The sequence below is a fragment of the Erpetoichthys calabaricus genome, chromosome 4, assembly GCF_900747795.2.
Source record: "Erpetoichthys calabaricus chromosome 4, fErpCal1.3, whole genome shotgun sequence".
NCBI lineage: Eukaryota > Metazoa > Chordata > Cladistia > Polypteriformes > Polypteridae > Erpetoichthys > Erpetoichthys calabaricus.
Window position 1 is genome coordinate 12,387,794 of NC_041397.2, and position 22,445 is coordinate 12,410,238.

A 22,445-nucleotide genomic window follows, 5' to 3' on the forward strand; every position below is an offset into this window, starting at 1 on the left:
TACAATTTATTTGTGTAGAGCCCATAATCACACAAGAAGTGACACAATGGGCTTTCACAGGCCCTGCCTCTTGACAGCCCCCTCAGCCTTGACTCTCTAAGAAGACAAGGAAAAACTAAAAAAAATTGAACTGCCTTTCCCAAGGTTTCTTCCAAGAGAGACCCCTTTTTCAGGTTGGGCGTGCAGTGGTTGTCCAAAAGAAGGGGGTCAATATAATACAATAATATTTGTATCTATTTCCTTTTCCAGTTTGTCTATACTGGAATGGACTCAATGCCTATGTTTTAAAATGCTGAAAGGCTATGGTTATAAAGTTATTATAGTAGGTTTAAGTATTTTTTCCATTTAGAGGCTTACACTTAGAGATTTGATTTAAAAAAAAAAAGTCAAGTTTAGAAGCTTGGTGATCTTTCAAAGGTTTCAAGTTTAGAACAAAAACCTATCTTTAAACCCTGTGCGGTTTTACGTGGATTAAGGGTTTAGTTTGATGGAATTCTGTTTGGAATATGTTTGTATTACATATGTTTTGACTATATTTTGTTTGAACTGTGCTTTAGTTTCTGTTTGCAGTTCACTCTCTTTATTAAAAAAAACACATTGCTCATTCTTACAACTTTCCCAAAATAGCAACCTACTGATGCTCTACTGTCAACATAGAAACTGTTCAGCCATATCAAAATTGGGTGGAAAACAACTGCCCATCTCCAACAGAGTCCCAACTGCAGACCTCTGCAGTTTTGCTGGTGACAAGTCAATTAAAATACACACCTCCAATAACGTTCAGATGCCATTTGCTATACAATTATATCTAGAAATAGTTTTCTATAAAAAGGTTTTTGTGTGATATCACAAGTTTTATACATCTTTGAGAAATCACTTAACTGCATCTTATTTTTTTCCTGCTCTTTCATATACTTCTATTAAATTCAAGTCACCTAACATAAACAGGATTCCAGGAGTTTATCACTATTTAAATCATGTGTGAGATGCACACTGTCAGAAGGCTGCCGATAAGCACTCTTGAATCACAAAGCTCTGTAAGTTGGCAGATGGGACCATTTTCACCTATCTGGAATCGGGGCTTGAAATCTAATAACCCTGTCACTCTATTGGATTTTTCTGGCAAATTACCAGTCATAGACTTAATCTACATAATCAGTAACTTGGGAATAGTGGCTGCACGCTCCTGTGACTTCTGACTTGTGGGGGCGTTCCAGTTGATAATTCCAACCAAGAACCTGAAAATTCTGACCTCCCAGGTCAGCTGTAACACAGAATAATACCATGAGCTGCCTCCAAATATGTCTTTTAGTTGTTGGCGACACTTGGACAAGATGGCGTCTGTGTGTGCCTTGCCATGAATTGGTCTTGGTTCTACTTCATCCATCCATTACCCAACCCGCTATACTTGTTTTTCTTTTTTGTTGCTCATTGTGAATGGATCCAGTTCTTTACTTTGTTGTAATTGTTTTGTTGCGACTTTCAACTTGCTGCCGAGGAACTGATGGGATATGACCTCGGTGAAAAGAAAACGTCTGTCCCATCACTTCTATCAGAAACACCATCTCAACTCTGGTACTCTCCAGTTTGTCAGCTCCAGTGGGGACAAAAAGGACATTGGCCGTAAGGAATGCTCAGTGGCTTTGTTGGCGAGAATTAAATTTCCTCTGGATTTGTTTTCTGGGATGGATGTGTTGTTGGCCGAGTGCAGATCGGATCACTGTCATGTTGTTTCCTGGCGGTCTCTGAAGCCTGCATGATCCAAGGCTATGAAACGATCTTCCACATACTTAGACATCAGCAGAATCGGTTGAATGGTTCAGGTGACAACTGGGGACACGTTTGTTTCAGAATGGTATTTGGGTATTGCTGTCATTCTGTGGGTGATTTTTGTATTGTCAGTGTTCTGTATTTTGTTTTAATATTTAATCTTATTGTTTTATTGTTCAGCACTTTATGACTTCTGTCTGTGATAGTTTATAAATAAATGTTTACTTGCTTTTTACTTTACCAATGCAAAAACGTATACAATTTATTTTTGTATAGCCCAAAATCAAACAAGAAGTGCAGCAATGGGCTTTAAAAGTATCAATGCGCTTATGTGGGCTGTTTTGGATGACAGAAGCGTTCACATTATAGTTTAATACAGGGCACTTGTACTTATAAATGTGGACCGTCAAGATGGGCAAATCCAAGCTGAGAAAAAAATCGCAATTACAGTGGAGGAAATAATTATTTGATCCCCTGCTGAATTTTGTTAGTTTGTTCACTTACAAAGAAATGAACAGTCTCCAATTTTTATGGTAGTTTCATTTTAATGGAGAGAGGCAGAATATCAACCAAAAATCAAGAAAAACACATTACATAAAAGTTAGTCAGTTATTATCCAACCCACTATATCCTAACACAGGGTCTGCTGGAGCCAATCCCAGCCAACACAGGGCGCAAGACAGGAACAAATCCCCGGGCAGGGCACACACACCAAGCACACACTAGGGACAATTCAGGATCGCCAATGCACCTAACCTGCATGTCTTTGGACTGTGGGAGGAAACCAGAGCACCCGGAGGAAACCCACACAGACACGGGGAGAACATGCAAACTCCATGCAGGGAGGACCCAGGAAGCGAACCCGGGTCTCCTAACTGCGAGGCAGCAGTGCTACCCACTGCACCACCGCCGTCCCATTACATAAATGTTATAAATTGATTTGCATGTCATGGACAGAAATAAGTATTTGATCCCTTACAACCCAGCCAGAATTCTGGCTCCCACAGATTGTAATCTGTGTGTCACACGGGCACACAGCCAATCAATTAATCAATTAATTACAGATACTCCTGATCTCAACTTGTTACGTGCATTAAGCACACCTGTCCACAGAATCAATTTCTTCCATTTCAACCTCTCCACCACCATGGGCAACACCAAAGAGCCGCTGGACTACTTCAGGCTGTTCTTTCCTAAGGCTGCCTTTCAGTTACTGTCAGACGAGACAAACAGGTATGCAGAGCAATTTTTTGAATCGCGGGCTGCGCTTGCACCGCATTCTCGTTTTTCAAAGTGGAAACCCGCAACAAAAGATGAGATGAAGGGCTTTGTGGCATTACAAATAGAGATGGAACTAGACTGGCGATATAACTTCAGGGAGCATTGGTCCAAACGTGCTTTACCCCCTGGTGGCTTTGGACAGGTTATGCCATCACAAAGAGCAGTGCCAGTCAGGCTGACTGAGCGCCACTTTCCTGCAACATAGGAGGATAAGAAATACAAACCTGACTGTGTTATGTGCAGCAACAGACAATTGAAAAGGAGGCACCAGTGCAACACATATTGTAAGCAGTGCAACTGGCTGCTTTGAGCGATATACTTTGCAGGACTTTGCTGTGTAACATGTATGTGATATCTATGTGAAATCATATAGTATGCAGGCACATACAACATGCAAGACAGCAACATTTGTCAAAAATAAATATTTTTTTGCTGAGTTGATGTGTTAAACCATTGCTTTGTGTTCTTTTTTTTAAGAAAGTGAGTTTTTGGAAAAATATTCAGCCCTGGGAGAAAAAAATAAAATAGCCCTAAAAGAGTTAATAAACCTTATGGGTCAATTTTTATTAGGATTTATTTAATTTACAAAGGTGGAAAATCCATCCATTATCCAATCCACTATATCCTAACTACTGGATCACGGGGGTCTGCAGGAGCCAAACCCAGCCAACACAGGGCGCAAGGCAGGAAACAAACGCCAGGCAGGGCGCACACACACACATACAAGGGACAATTTAGGATCGCCAATGCACCTAACCGGCATGTCTTTGGACATTGGGAGGAAACCGGAGTACCCGGAGGAAACCCACGCAGACACGGGGAGAACATGCAAACTCCACACAGGGAGGACCCGGGAAGCTACCACTGCACCACCGTGCCTCCCATGGTGGAAAATCTTAACATAAATGTATTAGATTCAAAGTTTCAATTTTTTTTTTTACTATAGTCACAATTATGGAACAAACTGCAAACTCTACTCAAAGTACTTGAGATGATACTAGAGATGGGAAAATGATACTTAAGAGTCTAAGCTTGTGTCAGTCAATCTGAAGAGTAGCAAGTCGAAGCACTGTGTCGTAATACCACTGTCACGTGACCTGTGACGTTTGAAGCTTCGAACGTCATCAGTGCTTCACAGTGCGCTTTATTGGTTTGACAGCTTTGGCGCTAAATTAACAGGTAGCCTATATAAAATGCATCATTCTCACTCAACAATGTTGGGTTGTGTGGAGAGAGATTCGGAGAGCTCTGATGACAGATGGTGACTAAAAACGGCGTTCAAAAGTTAAACAGTATAAACGGACAAGGACCTTGAGCTGAATAAAATGAACACAGACTTTTCTGACCTTTTACTGGAGACACGAGACTGAAACAGGGAGTGCTGCTTCACTTGCGCTCTTGAAATTGCCTTGACCTCAGTTAACCACCAGATGTCGCTGTTCATACTGGGACTGAGGCTTCAAAGCTTCGAATCTTATTATTCACAAATAGAAAGAAAGCTTCACGAGGCTTCATTTTCCCCATCACTAGATGATACAGTACTAATAAAAACAGCAAATCAATCGCAACTATAAACTTCTTAATGTACATTGAAAAAACTCGTGAAAACGCTTACCACAAAAAATAATAATTTACTTCAAAATGCCGCGTTTTTAGTGCTCACTGCCCGTCATGCGTGTTAACTGACTAAAGCCCGCCTTGGCTCCGAAGCCTCTGGAATATGTTTTGGACTTGGCGCCTGCTCTGTGGTTGGCTCTCTCGCAACCAATAGCAGGACGGCAGCTCCAGAACAGGTCTCCCGTGTGCCAATTGTGCGCTGCCTCCGAATTCGTTGTTCCCCTTTGTGCGAGGCCCAGAGGCGGCTAAGCCAGTCTGGCCGATATGGACCCGTTTTCTTTACAGATCCTACGTGTATGGGGAAGCAACACAGGCCGTTTAGAAAGGCAGGTTCTGTGCAAATTCGCCCCCAACCATTTTATACCAGCTATCTCCGTTCACCTTCTATTCTACTATCATAACCGAGAGCTCAACTCTGTCTAGCAGGTACCACTGTGAGGCTGGCCGCCTTCTCGCCCCTCTGTCTTCGGGACAATAAAAAGGTGCACTCGGAGATTTCACCCGCTTCTGTAATGGCGGACTGTCGTCCAGTGTGTGTAGGAGACATCAAGAGGATTGAGCTTTACCTTTCCGAAATGCGCAGCCCAGTGTATGGGAGTCCAGCCGTAGAAGGAGTCTTCGGCGCTCAAGTCCGCCCGGGTTTCGCATCGCTGGAGCAGTGCGCACAAGGCGCCCACATCGCCGTCCCTACAGGCTCTATGCAGCGGGAAGCGCACGCTCAGCACCTCTTCGCTGGAAAAGCCTGACTCCAAGCACACCGACATCATCCCCGAGACAGGAGCGCATCAATTCTCGGCAAGGCACTTTCGTGGCTTTTCGACTGAGAAGTGAGGCCGGGGCGTCCGCTTCCAGTTAACGAGCTCCTCCGATTAGACTCGCACGCTGTAGGCGAACACAAAGAGCTAACGACAGCGCGAGCGAGCCAACCCTCGGCACACTCGCGTAAAGGAAACTTCAGAAGATGCGATAAAACCCGGAGTGGATTTCAGACGCCGGGAGCCGACGCTGCGACGTGCACCTGGAAATCTCGGCATGGAACGAGCCTGGCGCAGGCTCACAGGGCCCAAACGGACGTGTGAAATGATCGTAACACACTGTGATCGTTCTGTCCAATTACACTTTCCGCGATAAAACAAATATGGAGTAGTGTGGTTTGTTACAAGCGGACGTGCATAACTGAACATTAACCAGCAAGCTACTGTATATAGGACGGAGTGGTGGCTCTGAGGCTAGGGATCTGCACTGGCAATCGGAAGGTTGCCGGTTCGAATCCCGTAAATGCCAAAAGGTACTCTGCTCTGTTGGGCCCTTCAGCAAGGCCCTTAACCTGCAATTACTGAGCGCTTTGAGTAATGAGAAAAGCGCTATATAAATGCAAAGTATTATTATTATTATTATAGCCATTTATATACTATAATATATATATATATGTACATATCAAAAGTTATTGCCGGCATATTTCTCATAAATCGTTTTTCCTGTCTTTCTACGTAAGCTACATAATACTCGTGTCTTTTCTGACGTGCGCGTTTAACGCTCAGTGCCTTTTTAATTCTTGGGTGTGTTTTACAGTCTTTCTACAGTACTAGGATGTTTGTACCGTGTTAGCCATTATGAATGTAGTGACAAGTCAAGCAAAATGCCATCTTTTATTGGCTTACAAAAAGATTACAATATGCAAGCTTTCCAGGCAACTCAGGCCCCTTCTTGAGGCAATATATATTATATATAAATCTATCTTTTTTAATGAATCATTTTTTATTCGTTTGCAGCTTAACCCGGCAGAACTGTTAAACTTCTACTTGGCAGCAGAAGGCATTAAATTAATTTATTTCCGACCCCAAAATCCAGACAAATGCACTGCCCTTTAAACACAGTCGTAAAAAAAACCACCCAGGTTAATTTTTTTTGGTTCCAAAATAGTTTAGTTTCTCTTGGTGACAAAGAGGCATTATGTGTGAAAATTTTATTTGAGATTGGGCCAAGGGTGTGGAAGTGTATAAAGAACAAACACACACCCACACTGAGCCTTACGTAAAAGATTATTCTTACCTAATTTAATTTGTTTTTCTTTTCTTGCAGCTATTTCTTTAATATTTTGTAAAGCTTTACTGTGCTACATCCTGTGTATGAAAATGTGCTATAGAAATACATTTTGTAATGTAATGATGATTTGGCTTGCCATATATAACGTCTATATTTCTTGCACTTCTGTAAAAGCTAAATTTCCCAGTTGGACAAATTATCTGTCTGTCTATCTTATAGTCAGTCAGTCATTGTCCAACTCACTATATGCTAACACAGGGTCATGGGGGGGGGGGGGGGATTCTGGAGCCAATCCCAGCCAGCACAAGGCAGGAACAAACCACAGACAGGGCGCCAGCCCACCGCATGGCACACACTAGGGAGAATTTAGGATTGCCAATGCACCTAACCTGCATGTCTTTGGACTCTGGGAGGAAACCCACACAGACACGAGGAGAACATGCAAACTCCACACAGGGAGGACCCAGGAAGCAAACACAGGTCTCCTTACTGCGAGGCAACAGTGCTACCACTGCGCCACCGTGCAGCCCTCTATCTTATAGTGCTTTTCATATCCCGTAAAATGCCAAAAAGGGACTCTGCTCTGTTGGGCCCTTGAGCAAGACCCTTAACCTGCAATTGCTAAGTGCTTTGAGTAGTGAGAAAAGCGCTATATAAATGCAAAAAATTATTATTATTATTCTGAACTAGAAACCTGACTTGAAGTTATTTTTGAAGAATTAAGTGGATACGATGGGAGAGCTTTGTTGGTCTGAATGGCCTGTTCTTTTCTAGATTGTTCTAATCATTTTATAGAGTACGTATGTATCTGTCTCTTATACTATATGTCCTAACACCTTTATTAACTACATAGTGCCCTACTTACCACCTTATATCACTCATATAATTTCTGTCTACCACTCATAATTCCTGTAATATCTAGCTGCCATATAGTAACCCTTCTTATGTAATTCCTTTCATAACTATCTGTAATGTCGTTCATATTTATATTAAATAGCACATTTCATATTTGTATCTATCAAATATTTTACTTGTATAATATCACTGGTCCACAAAAAATATTTTTTGTTTGCTTCTAGGAACTTCAGAGCAGCTCTTTATTAAGTTTTTTACACTGATTTCATATATGCAATCGGAATTAAACCAGCACGTCAGGTTTTTGAAATACACATCATTGACGTTTTGGCACTTTTGAATATCAATATAATATATCAACACAATATCTGGTGTTTGGACTATGTCCCGCCAAAATTGTTTTGATGTGTTTATTCTGAAAACAAACCAGAAGATGATACCAGAGACTCTTTAAAGTATATTTATGTTCATTTACCTCAATATAAAAGCGAGGCCAGTGTGCTCAAAATTGTCTGAGGCACTCGCTTTTGCGCTTGTACTGCACATCTGTCTCTCTTTGCATGAAGCAACAGTAGTCACCCATCATGCTCGGAGTGAATTTTCCCTGATATCAGTTTTCCATCACCTTTATATCTTGATGAAATCTTTCCCCATACTCATCTCTGACATCGCTTAGATTTGGTGGAAAAAAGTCGAGATGAGAATGTAAAAAAATGCATCTTCAGTGACCTTCTGGCTCCTGTAAGCTGCTACACTTTCTGCAGGTTCTCCACAAGCTCAGCATAATTCTCTGCTCTGTGACTGTCAAGAAAATTCTGGACAACCTGCACGAATGAGGGGGCTGATTCAGTGGGCTTCAGTTTCCTTTTGAACTCGTCGTCACGCATCAGTTCACGGATTTCAGGAACAACAAAAACACCTTCCTTCATTTTGTCTTCACTTTTCTGGAGACCAGACTTATTTCTTAAAAGCATTGCCATTTCTGTCCATCACCTTGACATAATTTTCAAAGTAATGGTGAATCTAACAAACAAAATGTCCTGAAATGCAATGTTATGTTTAACAGTAAAACCTCAACCTACTGCACCGTCATATCTGAGTTGTGTCATTATGCTTTAGAGTCATATAAGACTTGGTAATCAGTAACAAATATTTTTTCTGCTAATTAAAAAGTAATAATTTTAAATAAAATGAATAATGACAAGGTAAACAACTCACAGCTGTTAGTAACGTGTGGCGAATTCTTTTATTTCAATGGCATCCCTACTGGAATTACCGGGATTTATCAAAATGGTTATCCGCCTTTACTGTCGAGTCACCTTAGTTGTCCAAGACCTGGAACATCATAACTAAAAAATGGAACGTGCTGGACGAAAACGTTTTTCAGATTTGAAGTCAGCAAGTGAAACTTGTTAAAGATGAAAGACCCCCAGTAGCCAAATGCTTGTTGACCATGTGGTGTATTCCTTCTATCCATCCATCCATTTTCCAACCCGCTGAATCCGAACACAGGGTCACGGGGGTCTGCTGGAGCCAATCCCAGCCAACACAGGGCACAAGGCAGGAACCAATCCCGGGCAGGGTGCCAACCCACTGCAGTATTCCTTCTATCTCAGGGGTATTCAGACTCGGTTCTGTGGACCCACTAATGGCTGCAGGTAGCTTTTGTTTTTAATTGGATTCCTGGGTTAATTAAGTGAAATGTTATTTCCCAGATTTTGTGTTTTGGGAACAATATAGGAATTAAAAAATTAAGTTTGGTAAAAAAAAAAATATATATTAAAATGTACTGTAAGTTGTTATATGGGAATATTGTATTTTTTTCTTTTAAGAATATTTTCATCTTGATTTTCGTTCTACTTTTCCAGGTGTTCTAATTGTTTAATTAATCCATTATTGACTAATTAGTGGGTCTGATGCCAAAGTAGTGATAGCCTTTCACGATTCAGTGTTGTTTACCTGGGTATCTGCTCTGCTAGTTTTTAATTGTCATTATTAAGATACAATGAAGGGAGCAAACTGCACAGAGAAAGGGCAAAATATAATGAAATCAACAAAAGAGAGTTAAACATTTGTATGTATAGCAAAAATAGCACTTCTATATGTCTTAAAGATGTAAAAATCATGCTGCTGTGCTTCTCTGAATGTAGAATAAGAGAAGAGGAAACTACCAGGTAATTAAAATGAGACGGGTGTTATCAGGTGTTGTCGCTGATTAGGAATCTGGCTGGAACAAAACCTGCAGCCACAGTGGGTCCCCCAGACCGAGTTTAAAAACCCTGGTTTCTCCATCCATCCATTATCCTAACTACAGGGTCACGGGACCCCAGTTTCTATCTGATATAATTCCTGTATTAAATAGCACATTTCATATTTGTACCTTTCATATACTTCACTTAGACAGAGTAGCAGTTTTTGTATTTATGTATCAGTATAACACTATAAAATAATTTGGCCAAAATTTGATGATAAAATGACTGGACAATTATTTAACCGTTACACTAGTCTATAATCTTGCAGTTTATGATTTGTGTTGGTAAAATTAATACAATCAATAATTAATATTCTATCATTATTCAGTATTCATAATTGAACTGTTTTATTCAGATGTTCATATACAGATGATAATTATCTCCTATCAAAAGGCATTATGCCAATTATCTGGATGTTGTAAATGTGAATTTAAAACAAACCTTTGATACATAATTCACACACCTGTGTAAACTGACAAAACGTAATCATAAAAATAACAACTTTGACACATTGATATGAATCCAGTGTTTAACGGAGGCATTTCATGAGGTCTGGTGTAGAAGGAAAGGTTGCTTTTGTAATGTAGGGTGCATTACAGGAGCGCCAGTTTATCGAACACAACCCAAAATAAATCAGTCTACATGACCACAAAAAACCTTCAGCACAAACTGAAAAATGAATTTGCTAATAGGTTTTAAGTTCTGGTTTCCCAAGAATTTGCAGCGTTGCTCCACAGGGGGCGTTCTTTGTGCAAATATACTAACTTTATGCAAATTTACAATTCCTTATCATTGTGGCTTATGGCATTGCAACATTATTCATAAAAAGGTCTTGCACCTTGAAAGAAAGAAATGACGCTGACAGTTAAAATCCTGCTTAAACATACATTTATCTGCAGCTATATGTTTAAGGTTATTGTATTTTAATGGTTTATTGAACTACAGTATTTTTACTGTGAAAATATATAGTTAATGTAATAATTTGTAGAGTTTTTTTTTATAATGTATGGTGACCTGTTTTTATTATAAATTGATTTTTGTTATATGTCTGTGTTTCTATTATGAAGCTTTTTAATGTACATGTGTATCTACTGTAATTCTCATATGGTGCCGTTTTATACCTCTTTCCCCCCAGCCCCACTGTGTGTATATCCTCCTCAAAAAATTAAAGGAACACTTTTAATGAGAGTATAGCATCAAGTCAATGACACTTGTGGGCTATTGATCTGGTCAGTTAAGTAGCAGAGGGGCTTGTTCATCAGTTTCAGCTGCTTTGGTGCACTAGAGGGGGCAACAATAAGATGACCCCCAAAACAGGAATGAATGGTTTAACAGGTGGAGGGCACTGACATTTTTTCCTCCTCATCTGTTTTTTCACTCTTTTTGCATTTGTCTATGGTCAGTGTCACTACTGGTAGCATGAGACCATACCTGGACCCTACAGAGGTGGCACAGGTGGTCCAACTTCTCCAGGATGGCAGGCACATCAATATGTGCCATTGCCAGAAGGTCTGCTGTGTCTCCCAGCACAGTCTCAAGGGCATGGAGGAGATTCCAGGAGACAGGCAGATACTCTAGGAGAGCTGGACAGGGCCCCTTGTAGAAGGTCCTTAACCCATCAGCAGGACCCACCGGTATCTACTTCTTTGGCCAAGGAGGAACAGGATGAGTACTGCCAGAGTCTACAAAATGATCTCCAGCAGGCAGGCCACTGTTGTGAATGTCCTTGAATGACCAAACAATCAGAAACAGACTTCATGAGGGTGGCTTGAGGGCCCGATGTCCTCTAGTGGGCACCATGGAGCTCGTTTGGCATTTACCATAGAATACCAGAATTGGCAGGTCCACCACTGGCGCCCTGTGCTTTTCACAGATGAGAGCAGGTTCACCCTGAGCACATGTGACAGACGTGAAAGGGTCTGGAGAAGCTGTGGAGAACGTTATGCTGTCTGTAATATCATTCAGTATGACCGGTTTGGTGGTGGGTCAGTGATGGTCTAGAGAGGCATATCCATGGAGGGACGCACAGACCTCTACAGGTTAGACAACGGCACCTTGACTGCCATTAGATAGATAGATACTTTATTAATCCCAAGGGTACTAGGGTGTTGTACCGTGTTAGCCATTATGAATGTAGAGAAAAGCCAAGCAAAATGACACCTTTTATTGGCTAACTAGAAAGATTACAATATGCAAGCTTATTTTTTACATACAAAATCTCTCATTTAAAGATTTACCAATGTTGTTTCTTGTCCTAGAGTGTGTATATAAACATAGGAAACTTCAGTTTCTGTATTACATCTTGCCTGAAGAAGGGGCCTGAGTTGCCTCGAAAGCTTGCATATTGTAATCTTTCTAGTTAGCCAATAAAAGGTGTCATTTTGCTTGGCTTTTCTCTTAATCCCAAGGGGAAATTCATTAGGCATCGAGATGAAATCGTTGGACCCATTGTCAGAATCTATGCTGGTGCAGTGGCTCCTGGGTTCCTCCTGGTGCACGACAATGCCCGACCTCATATGGCGAAAGGATGAAGGAATTGATACCATTGACTGGCCCCCACGCTCACTTGCCTGACCTCAATCTAATAGAACACCTCTGGGTGGGACATTATGTTTCGGTCCATCCGACACCTCAGACTCTCCAGGAGCTCAGTGATGCCCTGGTCCAGATCTGGGAGGAGATCCCCCAGGACACCATCCGTCATCTCATTAGGAGCATCTCCTACCAATGTTATCAGGCATGCATACAAGCACAGGGGGGCCATACAAACTACTGAGTACAATTTGGAGTTGCTCCAATGAAATTTCGGTAAAATGGACTCGCCTGCCCGCCACATCATTTTTTCCCTTTGATTTTCGGGGTGTCTTTGAATTCAGCCCTCTGTAGGTTGATCATTTTCATTTCCATCCTTTCATTCCTAACACATCACCATATCAGTCCATATCAGTAGAGATAGCCAGCGGGATTTTTTTCCCATTGAGATCTGATGTGTTTTCAAAGTGTTCCTTTAATTTTTTTGAGCAGATTATTATTTTTGGAAAAAGCAAAATAATAGGATTACAATAATAAAACACACAAAATAGGAATTAAAAAACAATTTAAAATGTCTGAATTAGCATAAGCCACTGTAATCTGGGGTGTTCAAAAGAAACGTAATGATTTACTTTATGAGGTAGAAGTACATAATAAACAAGAATAGCTGTTTCAGAATTTTGAAATGTTAAAATATGTGTTTCAGCTTAAATGTTTAAAGTCTAAATATTCTGAATTATAATAGAAATTTGTCATTTTCACTCTTTGATTGAAGTTCTTTGGGGGGCTAGATCTCTAGTAAAGGATCGAAACTCAAAAATAACATCATATTCATAATCGCCAACCTTAAAAGATTCTAAAACAAAACCCAACACGCTTATGTTTGAGATTTGTCATTTTTACCCTTCTTCGGGAGGCTCTTGGAGGGCTAGGATCACCAGTGATGAGCCAGTTATCAAAAATACTAGCCATCCCCCACGGCTTCGCCCACGTATTAGTGAAACAGGACAGTGAGGAGGGCCCGGCCCAGCTCTCTACTCCTGACATCACTCTTCCCCGTCCCCTCGGCCTGCAGCCTCTCTCTTGGATTAATGCGAATATATCGCTCTTGCAAGTGAAATATGATTCTTAGCGCAATGAGAGAAGTCGCAAAATCAACCGGAATATTCAAGAAAATTCTAGAAAAAAAAGATCTAAATCCATTAAGTAGTTCTCTCGTTCGCTAACTAAGGTTACGCCCCGAGGCAGACACTTGAGTGAGGAGGGCCCCGTAACCCGATGAGTCTCTCTCGGATTCGTGCTAATAAATCGGTACTGCAAGTGAACTATGATACTTGGCGTGACGAGAAAGTCGCAAAATCAATGGAATGTTCAAGCACATTACAGAAAGAAAAACCTGATCTAAATCCGTTAAGTAGTTCTCTCGTGAAAAGCAGACAGACATACAAACGGGTCTAAAAAACTATAAGAAATTTCGCGCTTGGACCCTGAAATTTTTAAAACCGTTTCTTAGTGACCAGCTATGGACCAAGGGTCACCTACATTCCCAATTTCAAGTCCTCATGGTTCGGGAGATGAGTGAGTCAGAGGTATTTAGCTTTTATACAGTATATTTAGATTTAATAAAATGCACCATGTTCAGTTAAACAAGTATAAATGAAGGCCGTTTGAAATACTGTGAAGAGATGCCTGCCTGTCCAGTATCTTATTAGCAGTATGGAGGGGGGTCCATTTGATTTGCCTTCATGTGTTTGGTCGGTAAAGTTAAAGACCACCCAGGAAGTCATTGTTTCTAATAGCTGTGGGTGTTTAAACGGGCTTTGTGTTAGTTTTTCTTTATTGAGTGGCTTGGTGGTTAGTGCTGCTGCCTCACTGTTCTGGTGTCCTGGGTTTGAATCTGAGTCTGATTTTTGTGGAGTTTGAATGTTCTCTCCATGTTTTTTTCACACATCTCAAACATGTCTGTTGGGTGACTTGCTGACTGTAAATGATTCTGCCGTGGGTGTGGGTGTCCATGTGTATGCCCTGCAGGCGACTGGAACGCTGCCCAGATATGTTTCCTACCTTTTGTCTAACACTCCCCACAAGCTTACAGTGATTTAGTGGATTTAAAAATAGAATATAGTTCTCCAAAATATGACAACTTGACCAGAGGCATATTATGACTTGTTACAAACTCGACCAACAGCCATAGCAAGGTTTGGGGCAGCCACCCGTATTTTATTTCCTGGCTGCAAAACTGAGAAAAATGATAGAACTGTAGTGCACGATTCCGAGTCCAAAATAGAACTGAAGGGATAGGGGAACAGTGGCGTCTTTTAAAGGAAGTGACATCAGGGGGGTCGGAACCAGAAGGGTGGTCTTCCTGTGACGATGCAGATTCTGCTCCATGCTCCCATTTAGCTTCTGTGGAGCTCTCGAACCCGACACCGTCGGTAAAGTCACCGATGAGCTAGACTGTGAAGACATCAACAACAAAGCAAGGGGATAGTGCAAAAAGTGCAGAGTGCTTTTATTAAAATCAACAAAACTAAAAACAGTGTCCAAATAAATAGTGCAGAGTCTCAAATAGTTCTTAAATAAATAATCCTTTAAGAGCAAGTGAAAAACATGGAGGTTAAAAATCATATAAATAGATCCATAAAAACGTTAAAAACAATAGCTGGAAGCAGTATTGTACAACAAAGCCCGGTGCCTACTTTTATTGGTGACTCCCCTGCTTCTCCCATCCAGGTTCTGCACCAGGGCAGTCACTCTACCTGTAGCTGACCTTCACTCCACTGGTCTGGTGGCTCCCAATCGCTGGCTTCATTCAGCCCCTGCCGGACCGAGACTTGGCTTCTCTTAACAGCCAGGACGCTCACTCTGGGGATCCACTCCAAATCTCCTTTGCTGCAGCGAGCCAACCTTCTCCCAGTCACTCCTGCTCCATGCAAGCGCTCAGCACGAGCGACCACTACTGTCGGCCCCTGGGTGTCGGCCAAACACCCTGCTAGGGCTTGCCTCTCCCAGCGGCCTGCATACATCCGCGACTCAACTCTCGCTCACTCGCTTTTCCTCTCGCTCACACCGGCTCCCTTGCCTCCAGCTGCCTTCTTCCTTAACCTCCGTTCCTTCCACCATCTGCCTCGTGCTTCTATTATATATTACGGGGACGTGGATCAGGTGTGGCGATTAGCAGCTCCAGGCATCAATGATGGATGTAGACGACTCCTCACTTGTGCACTTAAGCAAGGATCGCCTGGATCACGAAACACCCAGGAACCGCTAGTCGGTGCACTCTGCTACATCCTGGTCTGGCTCGGAATTACCCTCCTGCAAGAACTTCAAATGCTGCCTATGCACACGCGTGTGACAGACGTGTATCTCTCTATTATAAAAAAAAAAAAAAATATTGGAAGGCTTGGTAGGAGACGAGATGTGATTTTTCTCAGAGACACTTTAACGTCCCGCGAAACAAGGCAGTGAGACAAAAGAACCGCTGCTGTACAGACGCACAGCGTGACAAGCAGATCACGCAGCTTGGCAGCAGCAAACCAGCAGCTGATCTGACCGCATCTCCCCCCCTCTTCACAACACGAGGGCAGAGACGCAAAGTGGCTGGCGCATAGTGCAAAAAAGAGAGGGCACTTGGAGTGGGGCTCCCTTACTGGCTGAGGTGCCTTTGATATGAATTTTGTAAGCTTTTCCCTGTGTTGCTAGGTTTATTTTAGAGAGTTTACTTTTCATCTACAACAACATTTATTTCTACGGGACATTTTCATACAAATGACGTAACTTAAAGTGAGTTTCAAAATGTGAAAGAAAGAGTTACAAGAAGAGAAAAAGCAAATTAAAATTAGATAAGAAAAATTATATAGAAAAGTGATTAATGCACGCTGACATAAGCTCTTCATATATAATACGCTACTGTGGTTGTCTGTTTGTCTGTCCAGGATTTGAAATCACCTGTAGCTCACAAACCGTTTGAACTATTGACCTGAAATTTGGTACACATATACTACGTGATGTCTACTATCCGCTTTCAGGGTGATGATTGACCTCCAAGTTTATTTCTCTTTTGATTTTTATTTTGTTTTATTGTAGAATCAACTCTTGGCAGCGGCCAGCAGTTCTCATCCCTACCACCTTTGCTGTCACTTCCCCTACCTCTTCATATCTTAAATTATTCTTGAGGCAAATTGAAGACTTAAGTGCCAGCTTAAGTGCAAAATTAAAGACAACGTACTAAGTGATTGCAACACAAACACTGACTTAATCAGTTTTAATGAGAAAGATGCCGACGGAAGAAGAGAAGAAGCGGGCCGCTAGGGTGGAGAAAAGAGGAGCTTCTCAGGAAGCAGCAAGTGCATCAACCTCTGAGCAAACGAATGATAAACGTACAGAGAAAGAGGATGAACACTATAAGTCAAGGGTATAATGTGCAGTGTGCCGTTACTGGTATCATTTATACTCCATTATCCAAAAGAATTTTCAGTCAGAATTAGGCAGACACTGAAGAGCCCAGAAAAGCATTTCATTAGACAGGTAAATTCAGAAGGGGGACAAACAACTCCAAAAACACACAGACAACTAAACTAAAACATTAAACCAGATCATCAGAGTGGAAGGCTTTTGCAGAGGCGTACCCTTATAACCTCTGACTGTGAGATAGATAGATAGATAGATAGGAAAGGCACTATATAATTGATAGATAGATAGATAGATAGGAAAGGCACTATATAATAGATAGATAGATATATAGTGCCTTTCCTATCTATCTATCTATTATATAGTGCCTTTCCTATCTATCTATCTATTATATAGTACCTTTCCTATCTATCTATCTATCTATCTATCTATCTATCTATCTATCTATCTATCTATCTATCTATCTATCTATCTATCTATCTAATCTATCTATCTATCAATCATATAGTGCCTTTCCTATCTAGCTAGTTATCTGACACACCAGCGTTGGCTCCTGCCTTGTGCTCCAATGTGTTGGGTGGTCTTCCTCTCCAGGACCCTGTTTGTAATACACCATTTCAAAAGATGGATGGACGGACTCTTTTCAGAGTGGTCTCACATATTATTATGTGTTCTAAACTGGAAAGCAGGAAATCAAAACGTCCACTAAATACGATAAATCAGCAGAAAGCATTTCCTGTTTGTTTTCTAGAGCAGATAACTCAAGCAGGCAGGACACAGAGACGGTGTGCGTGTTTGATCTTATTTGACCCTTTGCTTCTTGCAGTGATTCATCCTCAGAATGCTACAGTGGGAGACTTTGAACAGAAGATGGCTTGTTCTGAATCTGCTGGTGACATCTTTGGTAGTATTGGGCTTTAAGCTGTGGCCCCAGCTCTGGACAAGACATCAGTGGACCCACTTGTTCACAAACACACACAGACACACACACACCACCTAAACCAGGATGACAAATCGTTGTGCGGAATGTCACATTACATTTAGATAAGAAAATCCAAACCCTGCCGAGGTGTGTTTCACATGTAGACTTGTAACATGGTTGTATACATTTGTCAACCATTTAAAACATGGTGAGCTGCATGCTGGCAGTGTGGCTAAAGCTGCTGCCTTTCATTTCCAGTGTCCTGGGTTCGAGTTCTGTTCCCCGTCGTTGTCCTTGTGGAGTTTGTGTGTTCTCTCTGTGTCTGAGGGGGTATTCCTCTCACATCTCCAAAGATGCACCTAATTAGGTAGACTTGGCTGAGTGTATGAGTGGCCCCTCCAGTGTTGTGCAAGAACAACTTCAGAAGAGCGCCTTCATTAAAAAGCTGATTTTACTAAGAACGGTGACCTTAACGTAACGTATTTACAAGTGAAGAACTTGAATGTGAGCTCATTCAGTTTGAGGTGACATTTTAGAACTGGTTTAGGTCCACATTAAACGTTTTTGCCTTACCCTGTAATGTAGGGGTTGAGCCGAATCCAAATACGGTATTCGGATAAGCACAAATACTGGATTTTTACAAATATTTATTTTGTACGAATTTTTTGCCATTTATTTGTATTCGGAAAAAATAACATAAACTCAAATAGGTGTCTGCCTGCTTATGCTTAAGCTGCACCCCCTCTGACACGAGCACGCGGTGAAGCTCCGCTTTCACTTTTAGGAAAACATTGGACTTCGCGAGGCCATTTTATGTTTTTCCCCGTTGAATGTGACATGAATTTTGACCAGCAGCGTAATTAGTTAGTTCACCTACACGCTGGCTCCACAGTCACCATTTGTGTCACACGGTTGGAAATAGAGCGGTAATTTATATGGATACTTGCATCTACAGTAATCCCTCGCTGTATCGCGCTTTGACTTTCGCGGTTTCACTCTATCGTGGATTTTATATGTAAGCATATTTAAATATATATCGCGGATTTTTCGCTTGTTTGTGGGTTTCAGTGGACAATGGGTCTTTTAATTTCTGGTACATGCTTCCTCAGTTGGTTTGCCCAGTTGATTTCATACAAGGGACGCTATTGGCAGATGGCTGAGAAGCTACCCAATCAGAGCACGTATTACGTATTAAATAAAACTCCTCAAATATATTGTGAGCAGGGGGGCTGTTTGCACCCCTAGAGGATACGGCCGCTCCTCAAAAAACGCTGAAAGATTACCTTCACATTGCTCCCTTCCTTGCTGGGCTTACTTGTGGTTGCTTTGTTGCGCGATATGCTTCCCGCACGGTGCTTCACATTCTTAAAAGCTCGAACAGCACCAATCGGTTTTTGATTGTTTGCTTTTCTCTCTCTTTCTGACAGTCTCTGCTCCTGACGCGCACTCCTTTGAAGAGGAAGATATGTTTGCATTCTTTTAATTGTGAGACAGAACTGTCATCTCTGTCTTGTCATGGAGCACAGTTTAAACTTTTGAAAAAGAGACAAATGTTTGTTTGCAGTGCTTGAATAACGTTCCTGTCTCTCTACAACCTCCTGTGTTTCTGTGCAAATCTGTGACCCAAGCATGACAATATAAAAATAACCATATAAACATACGGTTTCTACTTCGCGGATTTTCACCTTTCGCGGGGGGCTGTGGAACGCAACCCCCGCGATGGAGGAGGGATTACTGTAATTAATTTCTTTTATGACTGGGAGGATATTAGCATATATGGTTATACGTGTTTGTTGCTGGGTATAACACATCCATCCATCCATCCATCCTCTTCCGCTTATCCGAGGTCGGGTCGCGGGGACAGCAGCTTGAGCAGAGATGCCCAGACTTCCCTCTCCCCGGCCACTTCTTCTAGCTCTTCTGGGAGAATCCCAAGGCGTTCCCAGGCCAGCCGAGAGACATAGTCCATCCAACGTGTCCTGGGTCTTCCCCGGGGCCTCCTCCCGGTTAGACGTGCCCGGAACACCTCACCAGGGAGGCGTCCAGGAGGAATCCTGATCAGATACCCGAGCCACCTCATCTGACTCCTCTCGATGCGGAGGAGCAGCGGCTCTACTCTGAGTCCCTCCCGGATGACTGAGCTTCTCACCCTATCTTTAAGGGAGAGCCCAGACACCCTGCGGAGGAAACTCATTTCAGCCGCTTGTATTCGCGATCTCGTTCTTTCGGTCACTACCCATAGTTCATGACCATAGGTGAGGGTAGGAACATAGATCGACTGGTAAATTGAGAGCTTTGCCTTACGGCTCAGCTCCTTTTTCACCACGACAGACCGATGCAGAGCCCTCATCACTGCGGACGCCGCACCGATCCACCTGTCGATCTCACGCTCCATTCTTCCCTCACTCGTGAACAAGACCCCGAGATACTTGAACTCCTCCACTTGGGGCAGGATCTCGCTACCAACCCTGAGAGGGCACTCCACCCTTTTCCGGCTGAGGACCATGGTCTCGGATTTGGAGGTGCCGATTCCCATCCCAGCCGCTTCACACTCAGCTGCGAACCGATCCAGAGAGAGCTGAAGATCACGGCCTGATGAAGCAAACAGGACAACATCATCTGCAAAAAGCAGTGACCCAATCCTGAGCCCACCAAACCGGACCCCCCTCAGTGCCCTGGCTGCGCCTAGAAATTCTGTCCATAAAAGTTATGAACAGAATCGGTGACAAAGGGCAGCCCTGGCGGAGTCCAACTCTCACTGGAAACGGGTTCGACTTACTGCCGGCAATGCGGTCCAAGCTCTGACGCCGATCGTACAGGGACCGAACAGCCCTTATCAGGGGGGTACCCCATACTCCCGGAGCTCCCCCCACAGGATTCCCCAAGGGACACGATCGAACGTCTTTTCCAAGTCCACAAAAGACATGTAGACTGGTTATAACTCAATAAAGTGTATTTAAATAAAAAAGCCTTCCTAATTATTGTATTTTATTGAAGAGCACTGTGTCACACATGTGCATGGAAACAGCTAAAGGGCCTAAACCAGTGATGGCGAACCTCTTAGAGGCCGAGAGCCCAAACTGCAAACCCAAAACCCACTTATTTATCCCAAAGTGCACACACTGCAATTTAACCTGAATACTTAGGTTTTAGTTTAGAAAGAACAACTCATACATTAACATCTTTTGTCTTAAAAGAAAAACACAATAACAGAGCTTTCAATGATACAAACAACGTTTTATGGAAAGGTAAAAGTTTGTATTCAGCGTGCTTTTGAACAATTAATGTGATTTTTGCTGTTGTATGCATGCTGATAATTTGTCTAACCTTGGCTCATACTTTGTAAGTTTGAGAGCAACATTTGCGGCACTCCTGTCATCTGTTAGTCTGTTCTCGGTGTCCGATTTGATTTAATTCACAAGCATAAGATGTAAGGAAAGCAATCCCAAGAGCTTTCACTGACTTCAAATGATTTGGCAGAGAATCCCACACTCTAAGGATTTCATTTCCAGAACTAACTGTGCTGTCCTTTGTCATCCCTTCTGTCTTCTCAGGTGTTTCACGCAGGTCTTCCTCATTAACCTTCGTTCCCGTTCTCTCTCTCCTTTTATTCCCTTTTCCATCCACCTCGCGCTTCTATTTTATATTAAGGGGATGTGGATCAGGTGTGGTAATTAGCAGCTCCCGGCAACAACTACAGATGCGGACGACTCCTCACCTGTGCACTTAAGCGAGGACCACCCGCATCACGAAGCTCCTGGGAACCGCTCCGGCCGCACTACCACGTCCCCCTCTAAGCCACGAGTGCGGCGATTATCTGTTAAAACTGGCCTTTTCTATTTTGAGCTGTGGACCTGCTATACCACATCCCCTCCAACCCCACCATGAGAATCACCTTCACCAGAGACTCAACAGGCTGCACCCTCACACCCGCCTCATGTGAGCCGCCCGCCTTACCCCAGACAGGAGAGGGAGGAAGCTCTCCCATTGGGCTGCCGGGCAGAGGGGCGGGTGATGTGAGAAATGTCCTCAGGCACGCGTGGAGAGGAGGAGGGGGGCAGTCCGGCCCCACGTCCCTCTGGCTTTCTAGTAACGAACTGTGTGCTGGGGTAACGGCACGCGTGTCCATAGAAAGGGCTCTGAGTGCCCACTCTGTCATGTGTGCCATAGGTTCGCCACCACTGGTCTAGATAATAGTGACTCTGCACCAGACCAGGGGGCTCTCTCAGTCTCTTTGCAGACCATTCTCAGGAAATTCCACTTGGTTTTGGCACCAGTGATGATGAAGTCACTTCTGGTCATGAAGATGTCACTTCTGGTGCCAATGATGACGTCACTTCCGGTCACAAAGACGCCACTTTCCGTTTTCTGGTGACAATGATGACGTCACTTCCAGTTCCGGCACCAATGATGGCATCACTTCCAGTCACGAAGATGCCACTTTCCGTTTTTTTTTCTCTTCCGGTTCCAATGATGATGTCATTTCTGGTCACGAAGATGCCACTTCCCAGTTTCTAGTGACAATGATGATGTCACTTCTGGTTCCAGTGCCAACGATAACGTCACTTCTGGTCACGAAGACACCACTTTCTGTTTTTTTTCCCCCGATGCCAATGATGACATCACTTCCGGTCACGAAGACACCACTTCCCATTTTCCGGTGACAATGATGAAGTCACTTCCAGTTCTAGCGCCGATGATGACGTCACTTCTGGCCACAAAGACGCTACTTTCTGTTTTTTTTTTTGCTTTCGGTGTCA

General features: G+C 42.7%; 1 protein-coding gene across 2 annotated transcripts in view; it reads right to left on the reverse strand.

Moving 5' to 3' along the window:
• ankrd10b (ankyrin repeat domain 10b) overlaps positions 1-5,752 on the reverse strand; it is a 123,655-nt gene extending 117,903 nt beyond the window's left edge. Inside the window, exon 1 of one of the 2 annotated variants that reach the window (XM_028799202.2) lies at positions 5,235-5,752. In XM_028799202.2, coding sequence (XP_028655035.2) covers positions 5,235-5,435 — 201 coding nt within the window. In that variant the 5' untranslated portion in view covers positions 5,436-5,752. The remainder of the gene's footprint in view (positions 1-5,234) is intronic. The other variant, XM_028799200.2, reaches the window with a different exon arrangement.
• Positions 5,753-22,445: the final 16,693 nt, after the last annotated feature.